This window comes from Microcaecilia unicolor, chromosome 2 (genome assembly GCF_901765095.1).
Source record: "Microcaecilia unicolor chromosome 2, aMicUni1.1, whole genome shotgun sequence".
NCBI lineage: Eukaryota > Metazoa > Chordata > Amphibia > Gymnophiona > Siphonopidae > Microcaecilia > Microcaecilia unicolor.
The window spans coordinates 329,949,128-329,974,026 of record NC_044032.1 but is presented as its reverse complement, the minus strand read 5'-3'; the positions used below and the strand labels follow the sequence as shown (position 1 = coordinate 329,974,026).

Genomic DNA, 24,899 nt, shown 5'->3' with positions numbered 1-24,899 from the left:
GGATATGGGAACTCTTCACACTCGGGGTGACTTTCTCATCCCCTATCAGACAGTCCCCTCACTGAGTGAAAGGCTTTCTTTAGACAAAACAGTAGTTCTGGTACTTTCTTGAGCATTCAGAATTTTTCCAGGTGACCAAACATATTTGGACAGAAGGTTATAGGTGATTATTCAAATGATTATCCCCTTCCACAGTTCTTATTCAGCAAGCAGTATTGAACAGCCCTTCTTAGTAGAGTGCTGGTGTCTCAGTTTCACAGCCACCTCCACTTGGACATGGCTGTACCTCAGCGCTGCTTACGTCTAGTAGCGCTTTAGAAATGATAAGTAGTAGTAGTAGTGTGACCTTACGATCCTGTCTTCCACTCCACAGCTGTTAGTTTCAGTCTCAAATTAACTCAGGGCCTCTTTTACAAAGCCCATTCAATTCCTATGGGCTTCCTTTCATTTGCCTTAGTGTCTTTACACTACTCTCCCTCTCTGCAGTGTTTCCTTCACACAGCAGTCCTCTAACTCCCCCTTGGACAAACATCTGTTCATTAAAGTCATTAAGGTAAGTATGTTTTTCTTCTTACAGATCCAGCTTCCTTGGCTCCTCCTTAGGCTTCCACACCCTAGGGTTCTCAGTCCACGTTGGCCAGCCTTTCATTCAGCTTTTCTGGCTCCTCCTTTGGGGTCTGTGTCGCGGGATTCTCAGCCAGCTCTGCTCAGCCTCTCAGGTTACACTTCATCCTTCTCCTTTTGGCACCTCTCCTTTCTGACCCCTTGCCTTCTAGGGAGTGCTTTTATAGGGCTTCTAATACTTAGTAACATAGTAGATGACGGCAGAAAAAGACCTGCACGGTCCATCCAGTCTGCCCAACAAGATAAACTCATATGTGCCAATTTTTGTGTATACCTTACCTTGATTTGTACCTGTCTTTTTCAGGGCACAGACCATATAAGTCTGCCCAGCACTCTCCCCGCCTCCCAGCCACCAGCCCTGCCTCCCACCACCGGCTCTGGCACAGACCGTATAAGTCTGCCTAGTACTATCCCCGCCTCCCACTACCGGCTCTGCCACCCAATCTCGGCTAAGCTCCTGAGGATCCCTTCCTTCTGAACAGGATTCCTTTATGTTTGTCCCACGCATGTTTGAATTCCGTTACCGTTTTAATCTCCACCACCTCCCGCGGGAGGGCATTCCAAGCATCCACCACTCTCTCTGTGAAAAAATACTTCCTGACGTTTTTCTTGAGTCTGCCCCCCTTCAATCTCATTTCATGTCCTCTCGTTCTACTCTCTTCACATCTCTGGAAAAGGCTCGTTTGCGGATTAATACCTTTCAAATATTTGAACGTCTGTATCATATCACCCCTGTTTCTCCTTTCCTCCAGAGTATACATGTTCAGGTCAGCAAGTCTCTTCTCATACGTCTTGTAACACAAATCCCATACCATTCTCGTAGCTTTTCTTTGCACCGTTTCAATTCTTTTTACATCCTTAGCAAGATATGGCCTCCAAAACTGAACACAATACTCCAGGTGGGGCCTCACCAACGACTTATACAGGGGCATCAAGACCCCCTTTCTTCTGCTGGTCACACCTCTCTCTATACAGCCTAACAACCTTCTAGCTATGGCCACAGCCTTGTCACACTGTTTCGTCGCCTTCAAATCCTCAGATACTATCACCCGAAGATCCCTCTTCCCGTCCGTACCTATGAGACTCTCACCGCCTAACACATACATCTCCCGTGGATTTCTACTCCCTAAGTGCATCACTTTGCATTTCTTCGCATTGAATTTTAATTGCCAAACCTTAGACCATTCTTCTAGCTTCCTCAGATCCTTTTTCATGTTTTCCACTCCCTCCGGGGTATCCACTCTGTTGCAGATCTTAGTATCATCCGCAAATAGGCAAACTTTGCCTTCTAACCCTTCGGCAATGTCACTCACAAATATATTGAACAGAATCGGCCCCAGCACCGATCCCTGAGGCACTCCACTACTCACCTTTCCCTCCTCCGAGTGAATTCCATTAACCACCACCTTCTGGCGTCTGTCCATCAACCAGTTCCTAATCCAGTTCACCACTTCGGGTCCTTTCTTCAGCCCATCCAGTTTATTTACCTGACCCTACCCTTTATGGGCCCCTCCTCCTAATTCCCGATGGGTGCAGAACTTTCTTAGTTGGGGCTTTCTTCTTAAAAGGGATATACTTCTTCCAGTCTCCCAGACAAGCCCCCAACCTACCCTTAACTTAAAAAGGGCCACAGCCTACTTGGTTTTGGCTGTTTTATATGAGGCAGAGCTCCCTGTTCTGGCCCCTCCCTATTCTAAACAGGGCTCTTAATGGTGAGCTCCCTATAGTGGCTTCTCTACAGAAAGGCATGACCTATACTTGCCACAAGGGTTCATTAACTCTAATTTCGTAAGTGCTTCTAATGTTCACTAACAGTTAAAAATGAGTTTGTAGCCTGTATCACTTGAGTACTTTCATTGTTAAGGAAATTAGTTCTTCTAAATCTTTGCTAAGCTGTGTGCATTGAGTGGCTAGTTCAGCATTTTTCTGTCTCATGGCAGTAAGTCCTCAGAAATGTGTTTTTTATGCAAAGCATCTGCAATTTATTAGTTTTCTTTTTAATTCCTGGTTATGGTTTTCATCATTTGAATGGCATACCACGAGACATCTAGGTTTCTTCTGTTTTTTTGCATCTAAAAACTCAACATCGTTTTGGCCACCTTTTTTCTCCAGAAATATGCCTATGCAATTGTTTTTAATTCCTTAAAGTCAAATGCTTCAATTTCTGATGCTGTTGGAGAGAGCACTGTAATTGATACTTTAAAAAAACCTCAACCTTTTAAATGTATATGGACAACTTTGGATTTAGAAATACTGGGGTTGATATTCAGTGTGGTTTAAATGGGCAGGAGAGGTTTAGCATTCCATCCACCAATATTAAATGACATTTAATCAGGCAGTACCATTGAATATTGGCTCTGACTGCCGTGGCACTGTTTAACTATTGGGCAGAGTCAGGGAGAAGCCAGCAGTTATTCGGGCACCGTCCATATTTGGCACCCGCATAGCTAAGCAGGCAGATAGAAATTTTGTGCAGTCTTTGTATGCTTAGCTATGCAAGTGCGGGCACTGCATGTCAGCTGGTACTCGCTTCCAGAACGGTGACTGACCCTGTATATTCAATGCCTAGGCATGGCCTGGCATTGAATACTGGGGCTTAATTCTGCCAGACAGCGACTTTAAAACCACTGACCGCTGTGGGCTGAATGTCAACCAGATTCTTTTGAAGAAAGAAATGTTATAATGCCTTTGTATCTCTCCCATGGTGTGACCACACCTCGAGTACTGTGTGCAATTCTGGTCACTGCATCTCAAGAAAGGGTGTTGAAAATTAGTAAAGGGGATTGTATGACTTTCCTATGAGTAGAGGCTACAGTTAGGGCTCTTCCGCTTGGAGAAGGCTGAGGGGAGATATGATAGAGGTCTATAAAATTCTTAAGAGTGGAACAGGTAGAGATGAATCGCTTTTTTACACTTCCAAAAGTACTACTACTACTACTACTACTACTTGGACTATGAGGGGCTTGCAATAAAGCTACTAAGTAATAAATTTAAAACAAATGGGAGAAAATATTTCTTCATTCAATGTGTAATTAAACTGTGGAATTTGTTGCCAGAGAATGTTGTAAAAGCAGTTAGCATAGCAGGGTTTAAAAAAGGTTTGGATAATTTCCTAAAAGAAAAGTCCATAAGCCATTATGAAGATAGACTTGGTAAAATCCAGAAAATCCACTGCTTATTTCTAGGATAAGCAGCATAAAATCCTGTCTACCCTCTTTTATCCTAGTAATATTGTGAGAAGGTATGAGGCTGTCCTATCCAGGGAGGCCACTAGAGGGCGCTAGGAGAATAGGTGGAGGTCGCTAGGACCGGGGAGAGCCCTGGGAGGTCCACAGGTGTGGGAGATTATGGGCTGGGTCCTGGGTAGCTAATTAACCACTTTATACCCCACCTGAGTTGTGAAAGGAAGGGAAGTGAGCTAGCAGCAGAAGAAGAGAGAGCCCCTGAAAGATACTGGCTAACCTTATGGACTTGGGGTGGACTGGGTGTCCAAAGGAGATCAGCAGGCTGGAAGTCCTGGGGTAAGAAGTCCCTAAAGCATTAGTGTTTGACTGTGTGTCCTCAGTACTTATAGGAACTGTGTGTTCAGTGGAGGGACTGTGTGTCCAAAGAAGAAAAGACTGTGTGTCTGGAACTGTGTGTTCAAAGAGGGGACTGTGTGTCCAAAGAAGAAAAGACTGTGTGTCTGGAACTGTGTGTTCAAAGAGGGGACTGTGTGTCCAAAGAAGAAAAGACTGTGTGTCCTGAACTGTGGGTTCAAAGGGGGGACTGTGTGTCCAAAGAAGAAAAGACTGTGTGTCCAGAAACTGTGGGTTCAAAGGGGGGACTGTGTGTCCAAAGTACTGAGAGAAGCAGGCTGCAAAGCCTGGGGTTGAGACTCCCCAAAGTATTGATGTAGTACTGAGCCCATGTATCTGTGTGGGGAGGCTTAGTGTGAAGATCTATGAAAGTATAAAGTATTAAGCTAGAAGAAGTGTGCCTAGGGGCTGGAATAAAGAGTTGCCTGAAAAATATGCAGTTGGTGAGACCTGATTAATTTGCTGAGTGTGAACCAGGTCACCCTGAGCGAGAAGGGGTTGCACACTAATTTGCATATAATCTGCATATTGAGAACCAGGTCACCCTGAGTGAGAAAGGGGATATCACAATATATTATCTAGCTCTACTTATCATACACTACTAAGCTCAACTTTACATTGTTTTACTACTGTTTTATGTATTTCAAATTACTATGTAAGCCGCATTGAGCCTGCATTGTGTGGGATAGTGCAGGGTACAAATGTAATAATAATATAATAAAATATGATTTACGGTTCTGGGATCTTGCCCAGGTACTTGTGACCTGGATTGGCCACTGTTGGAACAGGATACTGGCTTGATGGACCTTTGGTCTGTATGGCAACGCTTACAATGTTCTAAAACATTGAACTGCGACTACCTCAGTTAATGCAATCATTACATTTTTCATGAGCTATAAAATTCTGCAAACAAAAACATTTTTAGTATTTTTCTGAATGATAAATAATTAACAACTTTTCTCAGATCATGTGTAAACTGTTCCAGAGAAAACAGCCTATGTATGAAAAGGCCCCATTTCTGGTAGCCAACTGTCTTAACACTGATATTATGGGGGTATACTCTGTTTTCCAAGCATTGCAGTGTTGTATGCGTTTTTTTGTCACTATGATAGTTTTGTGGTTCCCTGAACAATAATTTTGTATTTCAGAAGTGCCAGCATTGTTCCAGTCCTTTTTGAAAGATGGAAAAGGCAAGTGAAGAATGACTTGTGAAATTAGGTTTACCCAGAAGCAAAATCTAATTTTCAGCATCTGTACTGAAATGCAGAGAAGGTGTTGAGAAGGTGAAAGAAAAGCAAAGTCTCTGCTATGGAACGGTCTACTCAGGGAGGAAGAGTATCAATACTGACCTCTGGGATATGGTGTTTTTAAGTCACTTTCTTACAAACCTTAGTATAAAAACATAAACTGACTAAGCAGTGAGAAGATAAACATAAACATTTGTAAGCAGAGGCTTCTCAAGGGAAAGGATGGAAGACATTCTGGACACCAGTGCTGATAACCCAGCAAAGCCACTGCTGGCACCAGAACTGCACAGATTGGCAGCTTATAAAACCTACAGGAGGAGGTGGTACCTGCTGGGTGTGATCTGCTTGCTGAACTGCTCCAGTGCTATGGTGGGTAATGGACAGGGTGAAAGAAGTTAACATGGGCAAATACTTGATTATACCTGGTTTTCTGTTTTCTCTTTATTGGTGTCCACCCCTTATGGAACCTCTAACACAGGTTTGTTTGTTTCTTGTAAACATTTTCTTTAGAAAACTGAGATGCTATTAACATAGTAACATAGTAGATGATGGCAGAAAAAGAGCTGTACAGTCCATCTAGTCTTCCCAACAAGATAAACTCATAAGTGCTACTTTATGTGTATACCTGACCTTGATTAGTATCTGCCATTTTCAGGGCACAAGACCGTAGAAGTCTGCGCAGCACTAGCCCCGCCTCCCAACCACTAGCCCCACCTCCCACCACCGGTGCTGCCACCGAATCTCCGCTAAGCTTCTGAGGATCCATTCCTTCTAAACAGGATTCCTTTATGTTTATCCCACGCATTTTTGAATTCTGTTACCATTTTCATCTCCACCACCTCCCGCGGGAAGCATTCCACCACTCTCTCCGTGAAAAAATACTTCCTGACATTTTTCTTGAGTCTGCTCCCCTTCAATCTCATTGCATGTCCTCTAGTTCTGCCACCTTCCCATCTCCGGAAAAGGTTCGTTTGCGGATTAATACCTTTCAAATATTTGAACATCTGTATCATATCACCCCTGTTTCTCCTTTCCTCCAGGTTATACATATTCAGGTCAGCAAGTCTCTCCTCATACGTCTTGTAATGCAAATCCCATACCATTTTTGTAGCTTTTCTTTGCACCGCTTCAATTCTTTTTACATCCTTAGCAAGATACGACCTCCAAAACTGAACACAATACTCTAGGTGGGGCCTCACCAACGACTTGTTGGGGCAGGGGCATCAACATCTCCTTCTGCTTTTTACACCTCTCTCTATACAGCCTAGCAATCTTCTGGCTACGGCCACCGCCTTGTCACACAGTTTCGTGGCCTTCAGATCCTCAGATACTATCACCCCAAGATCCCTCTCCCTGTCTGTACATATCAGACTCTCACCGCCTAACACATAGGTCTCCCATGGATTTCTACTCCCTAAGTGCATCACTTTGCATTTCTTTGCATTGGATTTTAATTGCCAAACCTTAGACCATTCTTCTAGCTTCTGCAGATCCTTTTTCATGTTTTCCATTCCCTCCGGCGTGTCCACTCTGTTACAAATCTTGGTATCATCCGCAAAAAGGCAAACTTTACCTTCTAACCCTTCGGCAATATCATTGACAAATATATTGAACAGAATCGGCCCCAGCACCGATTCCTGAGGCACTCCACTACTCACCTTTCCCTCATCTGAGCGAATTCCATTAACCACCACCCTCTGGCGTCTGTCCGTCAACCAGTTCGTAATCCAGTTCACCACGTCGGGTCCTATCTTCAGCCTGTCAAGTTTATTCAAGAGCCTCCTGTGGGGAACCGTGTCAAAGGCTTTCCTGAAAAAGTAGATTATGTCAATTGCACGTCCATGATTCAATTCTCTTGTCACCCAGTCAAAGAATTCAATGAGATTCATTTGGCATGATTTACCTTTGGTAAAACCATGTTGTCTGGGATCTTGCAACTTATTGGCTTCCAGGAAATTTACTATCCTTTCCTTCAGCATTGCTTCCATTAGTTTTCCAATAACCGAAGTGAGGCTTACCAGACTGTAGTTTCCAGCTTCTTCCCTATCACCACTTTTGTGAAGAAGGACCACGTCTGCTCTTCTCCAATCCCATGGAACCTCTCCCATCTCCAAGGATTTATTAAACAAATCTTTAAGAGGACCCGCCAGAACCTCTCTGAGCTCCCTCAATATCCTGGGGTGGATCCCGTCTGGTCCCATGTCTTTGTCCACCTTTAGATTTTCAAGTTGTTCATACACACTCTCTTCTGTGAACGGTGCTATATCCACTCCAATCTCACATGTACTTTTGCCAGTCAATCGTGGTCCTTCTCCAGGATTTTCTTCTGTGAAAACAGAACAAAAGTATCTGTTTAGCAAATTTGCTTTTTCTTCATCATTATCTACATAGCGGTTTGCAGCATCTTTCAGTCTCACAATTCCCTTTTTATTCTTCCTCCTTTCACTAATATACCTGAAGAAATTGTTTTTGCCCCTCCTTACATTTCTAGCCATTTGTTCTTCCTTTGCGCTTTTGCCAGACGTATCTCTCTCTTGGCGTCTTTCAGTTTCATCCAGTATTCCTCTCCGTGTTCCTCTTCTTGAGTTTTTCCGTATTTCATGAACACCTACCCTTTAGCCTTTATATTCTCAGCCACTTGCTTGGAGAACCATATCGGTTTCCTTTTTCTCTTGCTTTTGTTTACTCTCCTTACATAAGAGTTTGTGGCCATATTTATAGCTTCTTTCAGCCTGGACCACTGTCCTTCCACTTCTCGTATGTCCTCCCAGCCCATCAGCTCCTTCCTCAGGTATTTCTCCATTTTACTAAAGTCAGCATTCTTGAAATCCAGGACTTTGAGTTTTGAGTGGCCACCCTCCAGCTGTCATATCAAACCAAACCGTTTGATGGTCACTGCTGCCCAGGTGGGCACCCACTCGGACATTTGACACACTATCCCCATTCGTGAGCACCAGATTCAGCGTTACTCCCTCCCTCGTGGGTTTCGTCACCATTTGTCTGATAAGAGCACTTTGAAAAGCATCCACGATCTCTCTACTTCTTTCCGATTCCGCAGATGGAACCGTCCAATCTACATCTGGCAGATTGAAATCTCTCAGCAACGTCACCTCTCTCTCCTTTCCAAACTTTTGAATATTTTATTTATTTGTAACATTTATACCCTGCACTTTCCCACTCATTAGCAGGTTCAATGCGGCTTACATAGTAAATCAGGTTAACAAAGTGATATAGAATAGGTGCAGCTGTAATATAGTAATTAAAGAGGTGGTCGTTTATATGTGGATAGGAAAGATGGCAAAGGAAGGAGGATGGAAGAGGTAAGGGAATGGGAGGAGGGTGTGTATTGGGATTAACATGTAGTTTAGTATTGGAAAATGTAAGGGAGGGGTAGGAAGAGGGATATACTAAAGGATTAAATAGGGGAGCATATTCCAGGTTCTGTTTTCATAGTCTGATCCAGTAGTACACGTGGACTTGTAGTTTAAGTCAGGTTATTTGTGTAGGCTTGCTTGAAGAGGTAAGTTTTTAGTAGCTTCTGGAAAGGTAGAAGGCAATTGACTATTCGAATGGATCTTGGTAAGGCATTCCAGAGTTGCTGCCTATGATGGAGAAAGTGCCTCCTCAAGGTGCCCCCTCCCACCAACTCCCCCTTCATTATCTCCTCAGACCCTTGCTGAATTCTTTCACAACAAGGTTCAAAAGATAAACCTTGCTTTCTCTACCTCACCACCTGTCCCTCCACTAGTCCGTTCCCCTCTCTCTCCTTCCCCTCATTCCCTTTCTTCCTTTCCTGAAGTTACTATTGAGGAAACTACACTTCTCCTTTCTTCCTCAAAATGTACCACCTGTTCCTCTGATCCCATTCCCACCCACCTTCTTAATGCCATCTCTCCTACTCTTATTCCTTTTATCTGTCACATTCTCAACCTCTCACTTTCCACTGCGACTGTCCCTGCTGCCTTTAAACATGCTGTGGTCACACCTCTCCTTAAGAAGCCTTCACTTGACCCTACTTGTCCCTCTAATTACCGACCCATCTCCCTCCTTCCTTTTCTCTCCAAATTACTTGAGCGTGCTGTTCACCGCCGCTGCCTTGATTTTCTCTCCTCACATGCTATTCTTGACCCATTACAATCTGGTTTTCGCCCTCTCCACTCAACCGAACTGCGCTTACTAAAGTCTCCAATGACCTATTACTGGCTAAATCCAGAGGTCAATATTCCATCCTCATTCTTCTTGATCTTTCCGCTGCTTTTGACACTGTCGATCACAGCATACTTCTCGATACCCTGTCCTCACTTGGATTCCAGGGCTCTGTCCTTTCCTGGTTCTCTTCCTACCTCTCCCTCCACACCTTTAGTGTTCACTCAGGTGGATCCTCTTCTACTTCTATCCCTCTGCCTGTCGGCGTACCTCAGGGTTCTGTTCTTGGTCCCCTCCTCTTTTCTATCTACACTTCTTCCCTTGGTTCATTAATCTCATCCCATGGCTTTTCCTACCATCTCTATGCTGATGACTCCCAAATCTACCTTTCTACCCCTGATATCTCACCTTGCATCCAAACCAAAGTTTCAGCGTGCTTGTCTGACATTGCTGCCTGGATGTCTCAACGCCACCTGAAATTAAATATGACCAAAACCGAGCTTCTCATTTTCCCCCCCAAACCACCTCCCCGCTCCCCCCGTTTTCTATTTCTGTTGATGGCTCTCTCATTCTCCCTGTCTCCTCAGCTCGAAACCTTGGGGTCATCTTTGACTCTTCTCTCTCCTTCTCTGCTCATATCCAGCAGACCGCCAAGACCTGTCGTTTCTTTCTTTACAACATCCGTAAAATCCGCCCCTTTCTTTCCGAGCACTCTACCAAAACCGTCATCCACACCCTTGTCACCTCTTGTTTAGACTACTGCAATCTGCTTCTTGCTGGCCTCCCACTTAGTCACCTCTCCCCTCTCCAGTCGGTTCAAAACTCTGCTGCCCGTCCCATCTTCCGCCAGGGTCGCTTTACTCATACTACCCCTCTCCTCAAGACCCTTCACTGGCTCCCTATCCGTTTTCGCATCCTGTTCAAACTTCTTCTACTAACCTATAAATGTATTCACTCTGCTGCTCCCCAGTATCTCTTCACACTCGTCCTTCCCTACACCCCTTCTCGTGCACTCCGCTCCATGGATAAATCCTTCTTATCTGTTCCCTTCTCCACTACTGCCAACTCCAGACTTCGCGCCTTCTGTCTCGCTGCACCCTACGCCTGGAATAAACTTCCTGAGCCCCTACAACTTGCCCCATCCTTGGCCACCTTTAAATCTAGACTGAAAGCCCACCTCTTTAACATTGCTTTTGACTCGTAACCACTTGTAACCACTCGCCTCCACCTACCCTCCTCTCTTCCTTCTCGTTCACATTAATTGATTTGATTTGCTTACTTTATTTATTTTTTGTCTATTAGATTGTAAGCTCTTTGAGCAGGGACTGTCTTTCTTCTATGTTTGTGCAGCGCTGCGTATGCCCTGTAGTGCTATAGAAATGCTAAATAGTAGTAGTAGTAGGATGCATAATATGTCTTGTACTTAAGTCCTTTGCAATTAGGAAGATGCAAGTTGAGATACGTTCGAGAAGATTTTGTGCCGTTTCTGGCTGGAAGGTCAATCAAATTATACATGTAACCCGGGGCTTCTCCGTAGATAATCTTGTGAATCAGCGTGTGGACTTTGAAGTATATTCGTTCAGTAATAGGAAGCCAATGGAGCTTTTCACGGAGAGGAGTTGCGCTCTCAAATCGCGACTTACCAAAAATAAGTCTGGCAGCTGTGTTTTGGGCGGTCTGAAGTTTTTTCAGGACTTGGGCCTTGGATCCAATGAAAATACTGTTACAGAAGTCAACATAGGTAAGTACAGTGGATTGAACCAAGTTGCGGAAGGTATTTAGGGGAAGATATGATTTCACTCGTTTCAGCATCCACATCATATTGAACATTTTCTTTGTCGTGGCACTTGCGTGATTTTCCAGAGTTAGATGGTTGTCTAATATTACTCCTAAAATTTGTAGGTTGTCGGATATGGGAATATTGACGTCTGGGGTGTTGAGTGTGGTTGGGATGAGTGTAGAGTACTGGGGTGAGAGGATTAGACATTGTGTTTTCTCCTTATTCAGTTTCATCTTAAAAGCATTGGCCCAGGAGGCTTAGATGTTCATTCCATTAATTATTTTATCGGAAATTTCTGCTAAGTTGGATTTGAAGGGGATGAATATAATGATGTCATCTGCATAAATGAAGGGATTGAGGCCAGATTTAGATAGGGACTTGGCCAGAGGGATCATCATAAGGTTAAAGAGGATCAGAGATAGAGGCTATCCTTGGGGTACCCTGCATATTGATGACCAAGGAGACAAGATTGATGAAGTTGATTTGACTCGATAGGATCTAGTGGTGATGAAACCTTTTATCCATTTAATGTTCCCGCCAATCCCTAGTTTGTCCAGTAATTTTGTAAGAATATCATGATTTACCATGTCGAATGCGCTAGATAAGTCGAACTGTAAGAGGAGGATGTTGTTTCCAAATGAAATTTCGAGCTTGAATTTGGATATTAAGGTTAGTAGTACAGTTTCTGTGCTGTGGGCAGGTCGAAAGCCGGATTGTGACTCATGTAGAGTGGAGAATTTTTGTATGAATTCGTTGAGTTGGGAGGTTACTCTGTTTTCCATCAGTTTAGTCAATAGCGGGATGGAGGCCACAGGGCGTTAATTGGTGATGTCATCTGCTGGTTTCTTAATATTCTTTGGTATTGGTGTAAGTACTATGTCAGCGTGTTTGGTGGGGAAGGATCCCTGTTGAAGAAGGAAGTTTAAGTGAGTGGTGAGGTCTGTAATGAAATGTGATGGTGCATTTTCCATTAGGTAGTTAGGGCATGGGTCAAGGTGGCAATGGGATTTAGAGTTTGGATATTGCTGTGGAAATTTCCTCAGTGGTAAGAAGGGTGAAGTTTGTCCAGGAGCGATCAGCTGGAATCCTGTCCATATCTGGGTCTAGTTCATCAAGAAAGCTGTCAATACTATTTCTAATTGATACCTGCATTCTATGTAACAGATTTTAAAACTGCTTATTGGCTATTTATATTGATAGTTTATAATCTAACTGGATTTAACAAAAAGTGCTTTAAAATCCTTTTTTTTTCTCCTTCCATAGTGTGTGTGTCCATAGAGCCCCTCCCCTCCCCCATCAGCTTTTGTTGCACAGGTGGAGCTTCTCTCCACATGGTTTTTGTCTGCACAGAAGCTGGAAGGATTTGGGAGCGCTCAGATAAGATTATTTTCTGATTACCCCTACCCTACAGTTGTGGCGTTGGGCAACTCTCTTTGCAATCTTACTCTGTCACTGTATTTCTGTTATACCAGGAAAAAAAACAAAACAAAAAAACAACCCCTTTTTTACCTGCTCAGATCTCATAATCTGTGTTTCCTAACTAATCTGCTTAGTGGCTATTTCTAATTGATACCTGCATTCTATGTAACAGATTTTAAAACTGCTTATTGGCTATTTATATTGATAGTTTATAATCTAACTGGATTTAACAAAAAGTGCTTTAAAATCCTTTTTTTTCTCCTTCCATAGTGTGTGTGTCCATAGAGCCCCTCCCCTCCCCCATCAGCTTTTGTTGTATTTACATTGCACAGGTGGAGCTTTGATCAGACTGTACCATTTTGGTCCATTCAGCTAGAGAATTCCCTTGACAACAGCACTTAGCTGACACATTGGGACTTATAATCCCACCCACCCCAGGGTTTTCCACTCCTTTATAGACAAAGCAAACCTCATTAACTTTACTCCTCAATCGTACACAGGCAGTCTTGCAGGCTGTTAACTCCAACATAGTACACCTGTTCATACCCATTTTAACCAATCAGGATGACTTTTATTCTCTGCAATAATTGTGGTGCTTTAGTTTCAAGGCCAATCATCTGGAGACTTAAAGCTTGTCCTATCTGTCTTAAGCTATCTAGTTTAAAACAAGAGCTCTGTAAAGTAATGCAAAAATTGGATGCAATTAAAGCAACTTCTAGGACTGCACAGAATAACTTCTCACCAATGCCTCAAAGAATAAAACCACATAAGAACAGATGGTTCACAGTAGGCTCAGGCAGACTTCGTCATGTGACACAGAAGCATCCACCCGCACAAGTGTTGCCACTACAAAATTCTTTTGCTCCACTATAGCACTGTAATGTTCCTAAAAATAAAACTGAGGCAAAAGAAAAAGCAAGGAAGGTGGAACAAAAAGATGAGAAGGTACCCAAAGAGAAAAGACACCCCCAAATCACTAAAACCGAAACACATACAGTGGGGGAAATAAGTATTTGATCCCTTGCTGATTTTGTAAGTTTGCCCACTGACAAAGACATGAGCAGCCCATAATTGAAGGGTAGGTTATTGGTAACAGTGAGAGATAGCACATCACAAATTAAATCCGGAAAATCACATTGTGGAAAGTATATGAATTTATTTGCATTCTGCAGAGGGAAATAAGTATTTAATCCCTCTGGCAAACAAGACCTAATACTTGGTGGCAAAACCCTTGTTGGCAAGCACAGCGGTCAGACGTCTTCTGTAGTTGATGATGAGGTTTGCACACATGTCAGGAGGAATTTTGGTCCACTCCTCTTTGCAGATCATCTCTAAATCATTAAGAGTTCTGGGCTGTCGCTTGGCAACTCGCATCTTCAGCTCCCTCCATAAGTTTTCAATGGGATTAAGGTCTGGTGACTGGCTAGGCCACTCCATGACCCTAATGTGCTTCTTCCTGAGCCACTCCTTTGTTGCCTTGGCTGTATGTTTTGGGTCATTGTCGTGCTGGAAGACCCAGCCACGACCCATTTTTAAGGCCCTGGCGGAGGGAAGGAGGTTGTCACTCAGAATTGTACGGTACATGGCCCCATCCATTCTCCCATTGATGCGGTGAAGTAGTCCTGTGCCCTTAGCAGAGAAACACCCCCAAAACATAACATTTCCACCTCCATGCTTGACAGTGGGGACGGTGTTCTTTGGGTCATAGGCAGCATTTCTCTTCCTCCAAACACGGCGAGTTGAGTTCATGCCAAAGAGCTCAATTTTTGTCTCATCTGACCACAGCACCTTCTCCCAATCACTCTCGGCATCATCCAGGTGTTCACTGGCAAACTTCAGACGGGCCGTCACATGTGCCTTCCGGAGCAGGGGGACCTTGCGGGCACTGCAGGATTGCAATCCGTTATGTCGTAATGTGTTACCAATGGTTTTCGTGGTGACAGTGGTCCCAGCTGCCTTGAGATCATTGACAAGTTCCCCCCTTGTAGTTGTAGGCTGATTTCTAACCTTCCTCATGATCAAGGATACCCCATGAGGTGAGATTTTGCGTGGAGCCCCAGATCTTTGTCGATTGACAGTCATTTTGTACTTCTTCCATTTTCTTACTATGGCACCAACAGTTGTCTCCTTCTCGCCCAGCGTCTTACTGATGGTTTTGTAGCCCATTCCAGCCTTGTGCAGGTGTATGATCTTGTCCCTGACATCCTTAGACAGCTCCTTGCTCTTGGCCATTTTGTAGAGGTTAGAGTCTGACTGATTCACTGAGTCTGTGGACAGGTGTCTTTCATACAGGTGACCATTGCCGACAGCTGTCTGTCATGCAGGTAACGAGTTGATTTGGAGCATCTACCTGGTCTGTAGGGGCCAGATCTCTTACTGGTTGGTGGGGGATCAAATACTTATTTCCCTCTGCAGAATGCAAATAAATTCATATACTTTCCACAATGTGATTTTCCGGATTTAATTTGTGATGTGCTATCTCTCACTGTTACCAAAAACCTACCCTTCAATTATGGGCTGCTCATGTCTTTGTCAGTGGGCAAACTTACAAAATCAGCAAGGGATCAAATACTTATTTCCCCCACTGTACTAGGAAATGTAGATGGAAAGCAATGACCACAAATGCTTAGTCTAAGCAATAAAATTCATGACCTTCAAGCCCTGATGTTGGACGCAGACTTGGACATAGTTGCAGTCACAGAGACATGGCTCAATGGTTCCCATGAATGGGATGTAAACATACCAGGCTATAATCTTTTTAGGAAGGATAGAGAGGGGCGTAAAGGTGGAGGAGTAGCTCTGTATGTGAGAAATGATATCGCAGCGACTGAAATGACAGGGAACTGGGGAAAGGAAGAAGCGATATGGATCACCTTAAAAAGAGAGGATAGAACCTCTGTCCACGTGGGCGTTGTCTACAGACCCCCGACACAATTGGAGGAACTATATAAAGATCTGATCGCTGATATTCAAAAGTTGGGGAAGAAAAGAGAGGTGCTGTTGTTGGGAGATTTTAATCTTCCGGATGTAGATTGGAAGGTTCCATCTGCGAAATCAGAAAGAAGTAGAGAGATTGTGGATGCTTTCCAAAGTGCTGTGCTCAGACAAATTGTGACGGAGCCCACAAGGGAGGGAGTGACGTTGGATCTGGTGCTCACAAATGGGGATAGTGTGTCAAATGTCCGAGTGGGTGCACATCTGGGAAGCAGTGACCATCAAACGGTTTGGTTTGATATGACGGCTGAAGTGGAGGGCGGCCACTCTAAACTCAAAGTCCTGGATTTCAAGCGAGCTGACTTCAATAAAATGGGGGAATACCTGAGGAAGGAGCTGATGGGCTGGGAGGATGTACGAGAAGTGGAAGGACAGTGGTCCAGGCTGAAAGAAGTAATAAATAGGGCCACAGACCGTTATGTAAGGAGAGTAAATAAAAGCAAGAGAAAAAGGAAACAGATATGGTTCTCCAAGCAAGTGGCTGAGAAAATAAAGATTAAAGAGTTAGCGTTCCAGAAATATAGAAAATCTCAAGAAGAGAAACACGGGGAGGAATACCGGATGAAACTGAAAGAAGCCAAGAGAGAGGTACGTCTGGCGAAGGCGCAAGCGGAAGAACAAATGGCTAGAAATGTAAGAAGGGGAGACAAAAACTTCTTCAGGTATATTAGTGAAAGGAGAAAGACAAAAAAGGGAATTGTAAGACTAAAAGATACAGCGAAACGCTATGTAGATAATGTTGAAGAAAAAGCCAATTTGCTAAATAGATACTTTTGTTCTGTTTTCACTGAAGAAAATCCTGGAGAAGGACCGCGAGGGACTGGCAAAAGTACACCTGAGAATGGAGTGGATAAAGCACCGTTCACGGAAGAGAGTGTGTATCAACAACTTGGAAAGCTAAAGGTGGACAAAGCCATGGGACGGACTTGGAAAAATCCAAAATTCCAGGAATAACATGTATAGAATGTTTGTATGTTTGGGAAGCTTGCCAGGTGCCCTTGGCCTGGATTGGCCGCTGTCGTGGACAAGATGCTGGGCTCGATGGACCCTTGGTCTTTTCCCAGTATGGCATTACTTATGTACTTATGTACTTATGATCCACCCCAGAATACTGAGGGAGCTCAGAGAGGTTCTGGTGGGTCCTCTTAAAGATTTGTTTAATAAATCCTTGGAGACGGGAGAGCTTCCGAGGGATTGGAGAATGGCGGAGGTGGTCCCTCTTCACAAAAGTGGTGATAGGGAAGAAGCTGGAAACTACAGGCCAGTAAGCCTCACTTCGGTTATTGGAAAAGTAATGGAAACGATGCTGAAGGAAAGGATAGTGAATTTCCTGGAAGCCAATAAGTTGCAAGATCCGAGACAACATGGTTTCACCAAAGGGAAATCGTGCCAAACGAATCTCATTGAATTCTTTGACTGGGTGACAGGAGAATTAAATCAAGGACGTGCTATGGACGTCATCTACTTAGATTTCATCAAGGCTTTTGACACGGTTCCCCACAGGAAGCTCTTGAATAAACTAGATGGGCTGAAGATAGGACCCGAAGTGGTAAACTGGATTAGGAACTGGTTGACGAACAAACGCCAGAGGGTGGTGGTGAATGGAGTTCGCTCGGAGGAGGGAAAGGTGAGTAGTGGAGTGCCTCAGGGATCGGTGCTGGGGCCGATTCTGTTCAATATATTTGTGAGTGACATTACCGAAGGGTTACAAGGTAAAGTTTGCCTTTTTGCGGATGACACCAAGATTTGCAACAGAGTGGACACCCCGGAGGGAGTGGAAAACATGAAAAAAGATCTGAAGAAGCTGGAAGAATGGTCTAACGTTTGGCAATTAAAATTCAATGCGAAGAAATGCAAAGTGATGCACTTAGGGAGTAGAAATCCAAGGGAGACGTATGTGTTAGGCGGGGAGAGTCTGATAGGCACGGACGGGGAGAGGGATCTTGGGGTGATAGTATCTGAGGACCTGAAGGCGACGAAACAGTGCGACAAGGCGGTGGCCGTAGCTAGAAGATTGCTAGGCTGTATAGAGAGAGGTGTGACCAGCAGAAAAAAGGAGGTTTTAATGCCCCTGTATAAGACGTTGGTGAGGCCCCACCTGGAGTATTGTGTTCAGTTTTGGAGGCCGTACCTTGCGAAGGATGTTAAAAAAATGAAAGCGGTGCAAAGAAAAGCTACGAGAATGGTATGGGATTTGCGTTCCAAGACGTATGAAGAGAGACTTGCTGACCTGAACATGTATACCCTGGAGGAAAGGAGGAACAGGGGTGATATGATACAGACGTTCAAATATTTGAAAGGTATTAATCCGCAAACGAATCTTTTCAGGAGATGGGAAGGCGATAAAACGAGAGGACATGAAATGAGATTGAAGGGGGGTAGACTCAGGAAAGATGTCAGGTAGTATTTTTTCACGGAGAGGGTGGTGGATGCTTGGAATGCCCTCCCGCGGGATGTGGTGGAGATGAAAACGGTAACGGAATTCAAACATGCGTGGGATATGCATAAAGGAATCCTGTGCAGAAGGAATGGATCCTCAGAACCTTAGCTAAAATTGGGTGGCGGAGCAGGTGGGGGGAAGAGGGGTTGGTGGTTGGGAGGTGTGGATAGTGGAGGGCAGACTTATACGGTCTGTGCCAGAGCCGGTGATGGGAGACGGGACTGGTGGTTGGGAGGCAGGGAATACTGCTGGGCAGACTTATACGGTCTGTGCCCTGAAAAAGACAGGTACAAATCAAGGTAAGGTATACACATATGAGTTTATCTTGGGCAAACTGGATGGACCGTGTAGGTCTTTTTCTGCCGTCATCTACTATGTTACTATATTACTATGTTAATACTGACATCGTCTTGGGGGATTGTGTTGCATAGTTTGATGATTTTATCTTTAAAGTATTTGGCTAGTTGGTCTGCTGATGGACAGTTAGAGGATGATGTTGTGATTGGGTCAGATTTCTTATAAGATTTCTTATAAGTTGATATTGTTTTCTTATGTCTGTACCAGTGGTTGCAATCTTCCTTGTGTAATATGATCTTTTGGCTTGCTTGATGGCCTTCTTGTAATTTTTTTGTGAATGTTTCCATGCATTAAAGGTGAGGTTGTTTTTTGATTTACTCCAAATTTTTTCAAGTTTCCTGGTTTGTGACTTGAGATTTTTTAATATGTCGTTAAACCAAGGAGAAGGGTTGCTTCTACGTAAAGTCTTGGAATGTAAAGGTGCAATCTCATCCAGAATGAGTTTGCACCTGTTATCCCATTCTGTGAGGAAATGATTTGAATTGGGATGTGTTGACCAGTCGTTATTATAGATCTTATGCCAGAACGTTTCTATGTCGATTCGTCCTCTGGTGGTGATTGTTAAGGATTCACATGTTATAATCTGGTTCTTTTTACGCCAGTATAAAGATAGGGTCGCTTTATGATGGTCAGACCAAGGTGAAGCAGACCAGTGGATGTCTGATATGAGGAAGTTTTGGTTTGAAGAATATTTGTACGAGATGATGTCAAGTGAGTGGCCTTTAATGTGAGTAGGTTGCATTGGGGGTAGATTGAAGTCACATAAATGAAGGAAGTCAATACATTCTCGAGTATGGACGGAATTAAAGTCTATCTGTGATCAGATCTTTATCTAGTTCCTCCGATTGTGTCGGAGGTCTGTAGACAACACCCACGTGGACAGAGGTTCTATCATCTCTTTTTAAGGTGATCCATATTGCTTCTCCCTTTCCCCAGGCCCCTGTCATTTCAGTTGTTGCGATATCATTTCTCACATACAGAGCTATGCCTCCACCTTTACCACCATCTCTATCCTTCCTAAATAGATTATAGCCTGGTATGTTTGCATCCCATTCATGGGAACCATTGAGCCATGTCTTTGTGATTGCAACAACGTCTAAGTCTGCCTCCAACATCAGGGCTTGAAGATCATGAACTTTATTGCTTAGACTGTGAGCATTTGTGGTCATCGCTTTCCATCTACATTTCAGTGGAATTTTTATTTTTTGTTTAGTTTCTTGTTTAGTCTCACTTCCTGCTAGGATAGTAAGAAGTGATTTGCTAAGATTGTTGTTTTCATTGCTTTCTTTTCTACTGTCGTATCTTGTCTTTAGCTTTAGCTGGGGGTGACCACTTGAAGTGAACTGCCTCCATATGCCACCCCGGCCTTCTAGTTTAAATGCCTAGAAATATATTGTCTGAATTTCTCCCCAAGGATTTTTTTTCCTGCCACAGTGAGATGCAGCCCATCGTTACAATATAGTCTTTTGTTTTTCCATGTATTGCCCCATCCTCCTTTGTACCTAAATCTTTCTTTGAGCCAGCTATTGAAATTCTCAGTACTTTGCAGTCTTTTCTCTCCCTTTCCAAAGGTAGGTAGTACTTCACAGAAAGCTATTGTTAATCCCTCTCCCAGCTCCTGAAAAGCTCTCTGCAAGGCAAGTGGGGTATTACTGGACAAGTCATTTGTTCCCAGGTGGATAACAACATCAGTGTTTGACTCCTTAGTTTCTTCTCTGATTATTGAGATTATTTGCTTGGTACTCCTGGTAGCTGAAGAGCCTGGAAGGCATCATTTCACTTTGCATGGCCCCTTGAACTGTGTTTCAAAGTTTAATGCCTCTGGTAATGGAAACCCCTTCCCTACACCCCTTCCCGTGCACTCCGCTCCATGGATAAATCCTTCTTATCTGTTCCCTTCTCCACTACTGCCAACTCCAGACTTTGCGCCTTCTGTCTCGCTGCACCCTACGCCTGGAATAAACTTCCTGAGCCCCTACGTCTTGCCCCATCCTTGGCCACCTTTAAATCTAGACTGAAAGCCCACCTCTTTAACATTGCTTTTGACTCGTAACCACTTGTAACCACTCGCCTCCACCTACCCTCCTCTCTTCCTTCCCGTTCACATTAATTGATTTGATTTGCTTACTTTATTTTTTGTCTATTAGATTGTAAGCTCTTTGAGCAGGGACTGTCTTTCTTCTATGTTTGTGCAGCGCTGCGTACGCCTTGTAGCGCTATAGAAATGCTAAATAGTAGTAGTAGTAGTAGTAGCAACAGTTTCCTGGTATGACTTTCAACATTAGTGATTTGAGGGTTTTTTCTTGGGGCACCTTCGTATCTTTCTGTTCCACCTTCATTGCTTTTTCTTCCACCTCAGTTCTATTTTCAGGGACATCACAGTGCTGTAATGGAGCAAAAGAATTCTGTAGCAGTGCAAACAAGCAGTGCCCCGCTGTTTGTGCTGGCTGAGCCCTGGTAAGAACGTTCTTTCTTTGTTTTGTCTTCCCTTTAGTTTGCTTTAACCCTTTGCCTGCAGTATTTGTTACTTGGCTCTTAGGAGCTCTGCTCCTTTTCTGACTTATGTATTTTGAAGCAGCCTCTCCCTTTAGTCTGCTTTAACCTTTTGTATGCAGTGTTTGTTATTTGGCTCTTGTGCGCACTGCTTCTTTTCTGATGCGTATTGTAAACAGGACCTCTGCGCCCGTAGGGGGAGGAAGGAAGTCTCCTCCCAAGGATTAATCCAAGCCCCACAAATTGCCACCAGCAGATACTTTCAAATATTCTTGTCTTTTTATTTTTGTTTCCAAGTTACAAACAAAAGCTTCAGTCCAGCCCTGGGTTAGGGCTGCCCCAGGCAGGGTAGTGCTGCCCCTCACCCAGCAATCCAAAGTCTCTGACCTTTCTTGAGGGCTGCAATAGTCCCCTTTGGAAATACTTCCTTTTCACAGTACGTATCACAAGCTGTGCTGGCCCAAAGTACGTATCACAAGCAGTGCTGGCCTTTCAGCAAAATTGTTCCCTCCTGTCCAACCAGGGTTTCCAGCAGGGTTGCCAGGTGGAACATTTTTTTCCCACCCAATCCAGCCTAAAAACAGCTCAAAACCCGCCCAAACTCAAACCCTGCCCCTGACACCCCCACCCCCGCGTCATCAACCCCGCCCCCACCGTCATCGGCCCCGCCTCCCCCGTCACCGGCCCCGCCTCCCCCGTCATCTGCCCCGCCCAGAACATCACTAAAATTCTGCAGGAAACAAAACACTCCTTGGAATCACTGTGGATTGAAATTCCATGTGCAAAGGGGAAAAGGATAGTGATAGGAGTGTACTACCGTCCGCCTGGCCAGGACGAACAGACGGATGCGGAAATGTTAAAGGAAATCAGGGACGCAAACAAACTGGGCAACACAATAATAATGGGGGATTTCAATTACCCGCATATAGACTGGGTTAATGTAACATCTGTACACGCAAGGGACATAAGATTTCTTGATGAAATCAAGGACAGCTTCATGGAACAGCTAGTTCAGGAGCCGACAAGAGAAGGAAAAATACTAGACTTAGTCCTTAGTGGTGCTCATGATCTAGTGCAGGGGGTAACGATACGAGAGCCGCTTGATAACAGTGATCATAATATGATCGGTTTTGATATTGGCATTGAAGGAAGTGAAACTAGGAAATCAAGTACGCTAGCGTTTAACTATAGAAAAGGTGATTACGACAAAATGAGAAAAATGGTGAAAAAAAGACTGAAAGGAGCAGCTCGCAGAGTAAAAAACTTGCATCAGGCGTGGATGCTGTTTAAAAACACCATCCTGGAGGTTCAGGACAAATATATTCCACGTATTAGAAAAAAGGGAAAAAAGACTAAACGTCAGCCGGCGTGGCTAAACAGTAAGATAAAGGAAATCATTAGAGCCAAAAAACAATCCTTCAGAAAGTGGAGAAGAGAACCAACTGAAAGTAACAGGATAGATCATAAGGAATGCCAAGCCAAATGCAAAGCGGAGATAAGGAGGGCAAAAAAGGACTTTGAGAAGAAATTAGCGTTGGAAGCAAAAATACATAGTAAAAATTTTTTTAGATACATTAAAAGCAGGAAACCGGCCAAAGAGTCGGTTGGGCCGCTGGACGAAAATGGTGTTAAAGGGGCGATCAAGGAGGACAAAGCCGTAGCGGAGAAATTAAATGAATTCTTTGCTTCGGTCTTCACCGAGGAGGATTTGGGGGGGACACCGGTGCCGGAAAGAATATTTGAAGCGGGGGAGTCAGAGAAACTAAACAAATTCTCTGTAACCTTGGAGGATGTAATGGGTCAGTTCAGCAAGCTGAAGAGTAGTAAATCACCGGGACCTGATGGTATTCATCCCAGAGTATTAATAGAACTAAAAAATGAACTTGCGGAGCTACTGTTAGAAATATGCAATCTGTCCCTAAAATCGAGTGTAGTACCGGAAGACTGGAGGGTAGCCAATGTTACTCCGATTTTTAAGAAGGGTTCCAGAGGAGATCCGGGAAATTATAGACCGGTGAGTCTGACGTCGGTGCCGGGCAAGATGGTGGAGGCTATTATTAAGAATAAAATTGCAGAGCATATACAAAAACATGGACTGATGAGACAAAGTCAGCACGGATTTAGTGAAGGGAAGTCTTGCCTCACCAATCTAATGCATTTTTTTGAGGGGGTAAGCAAACATGTGGACAATGGGGAGCCGGTTGATATTGTATATCTGGATTTTCAGAAGGCGTTTGACAAAGTGCCGCACGAAAGACTCCTGAAGAAATTGCAGAGTCATGGAATCGGAGGTAGGGTATTATTATGGATTAAGAACTGGTTGAAAGATAGGACGCAGAGAGTAGGATTGCGTGGCCAGTATTCTCAGTGGAGGAGGGTAGTTAGTGGGGTCCCGCAGGGGTCTGTGCTGGGTCCGTTGCTTTTTAATGTATTTATAAATGACCTAGAGATGGGAATAACTAGTGAGGTAATTAAATTCGCCGATGACACAAAATTATTCAGGGTCGTCAAGTCGCAGGAGGAATGTGAACGATTACAGGAGGACCTTGCGAGACTGGGAGAATGGGCGTGCAAGTGGCAGATGAAGTTCAATGTTGACAAGTGCAAAGTGATGCATGTGGGTAAGAGGAACCCGAATTATAGCTACGTCTTGCAAGGTTCCGCGTTAGGAGTTACGGATCAAGAAAGGGATCTGGGTGTCGTCGTCGATGATACGCTGAAACCTTCTGCTGAGTGTGCTGCTGCGGCTAGGAAAGCGAATAGAATGTTGGGTGTTATTAGGAAGGGTATGGAGTCCAGGTGTGCGGATGTTATAATGCCGTTGTATCGCTCCATGGTGCGACCGCACCTGGAGTATTGTGTTCAGTACTGGTCTCCGTATCTCAAAAAAGATATAGTAGAATTGGAAAAGGTACAGCGAAGGGCGACGAAAATGATAGTGGGGATGGGACGACTTTCCTACGAAGAGAGGCTGAGAAGGCTAGGGCTTTTCAGCTTGGAGAAGAGACGGCTGAGGGGAGATATGATAGAAGTGTATAAAATAATGAGTGGAATGGATCGGGTGGATGTGAAGCGACTGTTCACGCTATCCAAAAATACTAGGACTAGAGGGCATGAGTTGAAGCTACAGTGTGGTAAATTTAAAACGAATCGGAGAAAATTTTTCTTCACCCAACGTGTAATTAGACTCTGGAATTCGTTGCCGGAGAACGTGGTACGGGCGGTTAGCTTGACGGAGTTTAAAAAGGGGTTAGATAGATTCCTAAAGGACAAGTCCATAGACCGCTATTAAATGGACTTGGAAAAATTCCGCATTTTTAGGTATAACTTGTCTGGAATGTTTTTACGTTTGGGGAGCGTGCCAGGTGCCCTTGACCTGGATTGGCCACTGTCGGTGACAGGATGCTGGGCTAGATGGACCTTTGGTCTTTCCCAGTATGGCACTACTTATGTACTTATGTACTTAACCCCACCCAAAACGTCACTAACCCCGCCCCCCGCGGCCGAAAAAAACGCCCAAAAATCCACGGAAAAGAAAAAAAAGAAGCCCAAAAAAACGCTACCTGCCGCGGACAAAAATTTCCCGCGGCGGGTCGCGGAAAACTGCCCACCTGGCAACACTGGTTTCCAGCTCCCACAGTTCTTACACAACAAACAGAAGCAGCAGAGGAACCAGGCTTATAACTCTTCCAGTCCTCTGCCCTTCCCCCACAGCAAACAGTTCAAATCAAAACAGGCTTCTTCCTTACAACAGGTTTTAAATCAAAACTTTTAAACACATAGCTTTCCCCCTTTAGGTGCTGCCTTCCTCAGGGCTCTCC

General features: G+C 44.1%; 1 protein-coding gene across 2 annotated transcripts in view; it reads left to right on the top strand.

Moving 5' to 3' along the window:
• Nucleotides 1-24,899, top strand: part of SLC49A3 (solute carrier family 49 member 3) — a 423,803-nt gene that overhangs the window by 46,410 nt on the left and 352,494 nt on the right. For both annotated transcript variants that reach the window (XM_030194348.1, XM_030194349.1), the window contains exon 2: nt 5,351-5,818. In XM_030194348.1, the coding sequence (XP_030050208.1) occupies nt 5,672-5,818 (147 nt within the window). In that variant the 5' untranslated portion in view covers nt 5,351-5,671. The remainder of the gene's footprint in view (nt 1-5,350; nt 5,819-24,899) is intronic.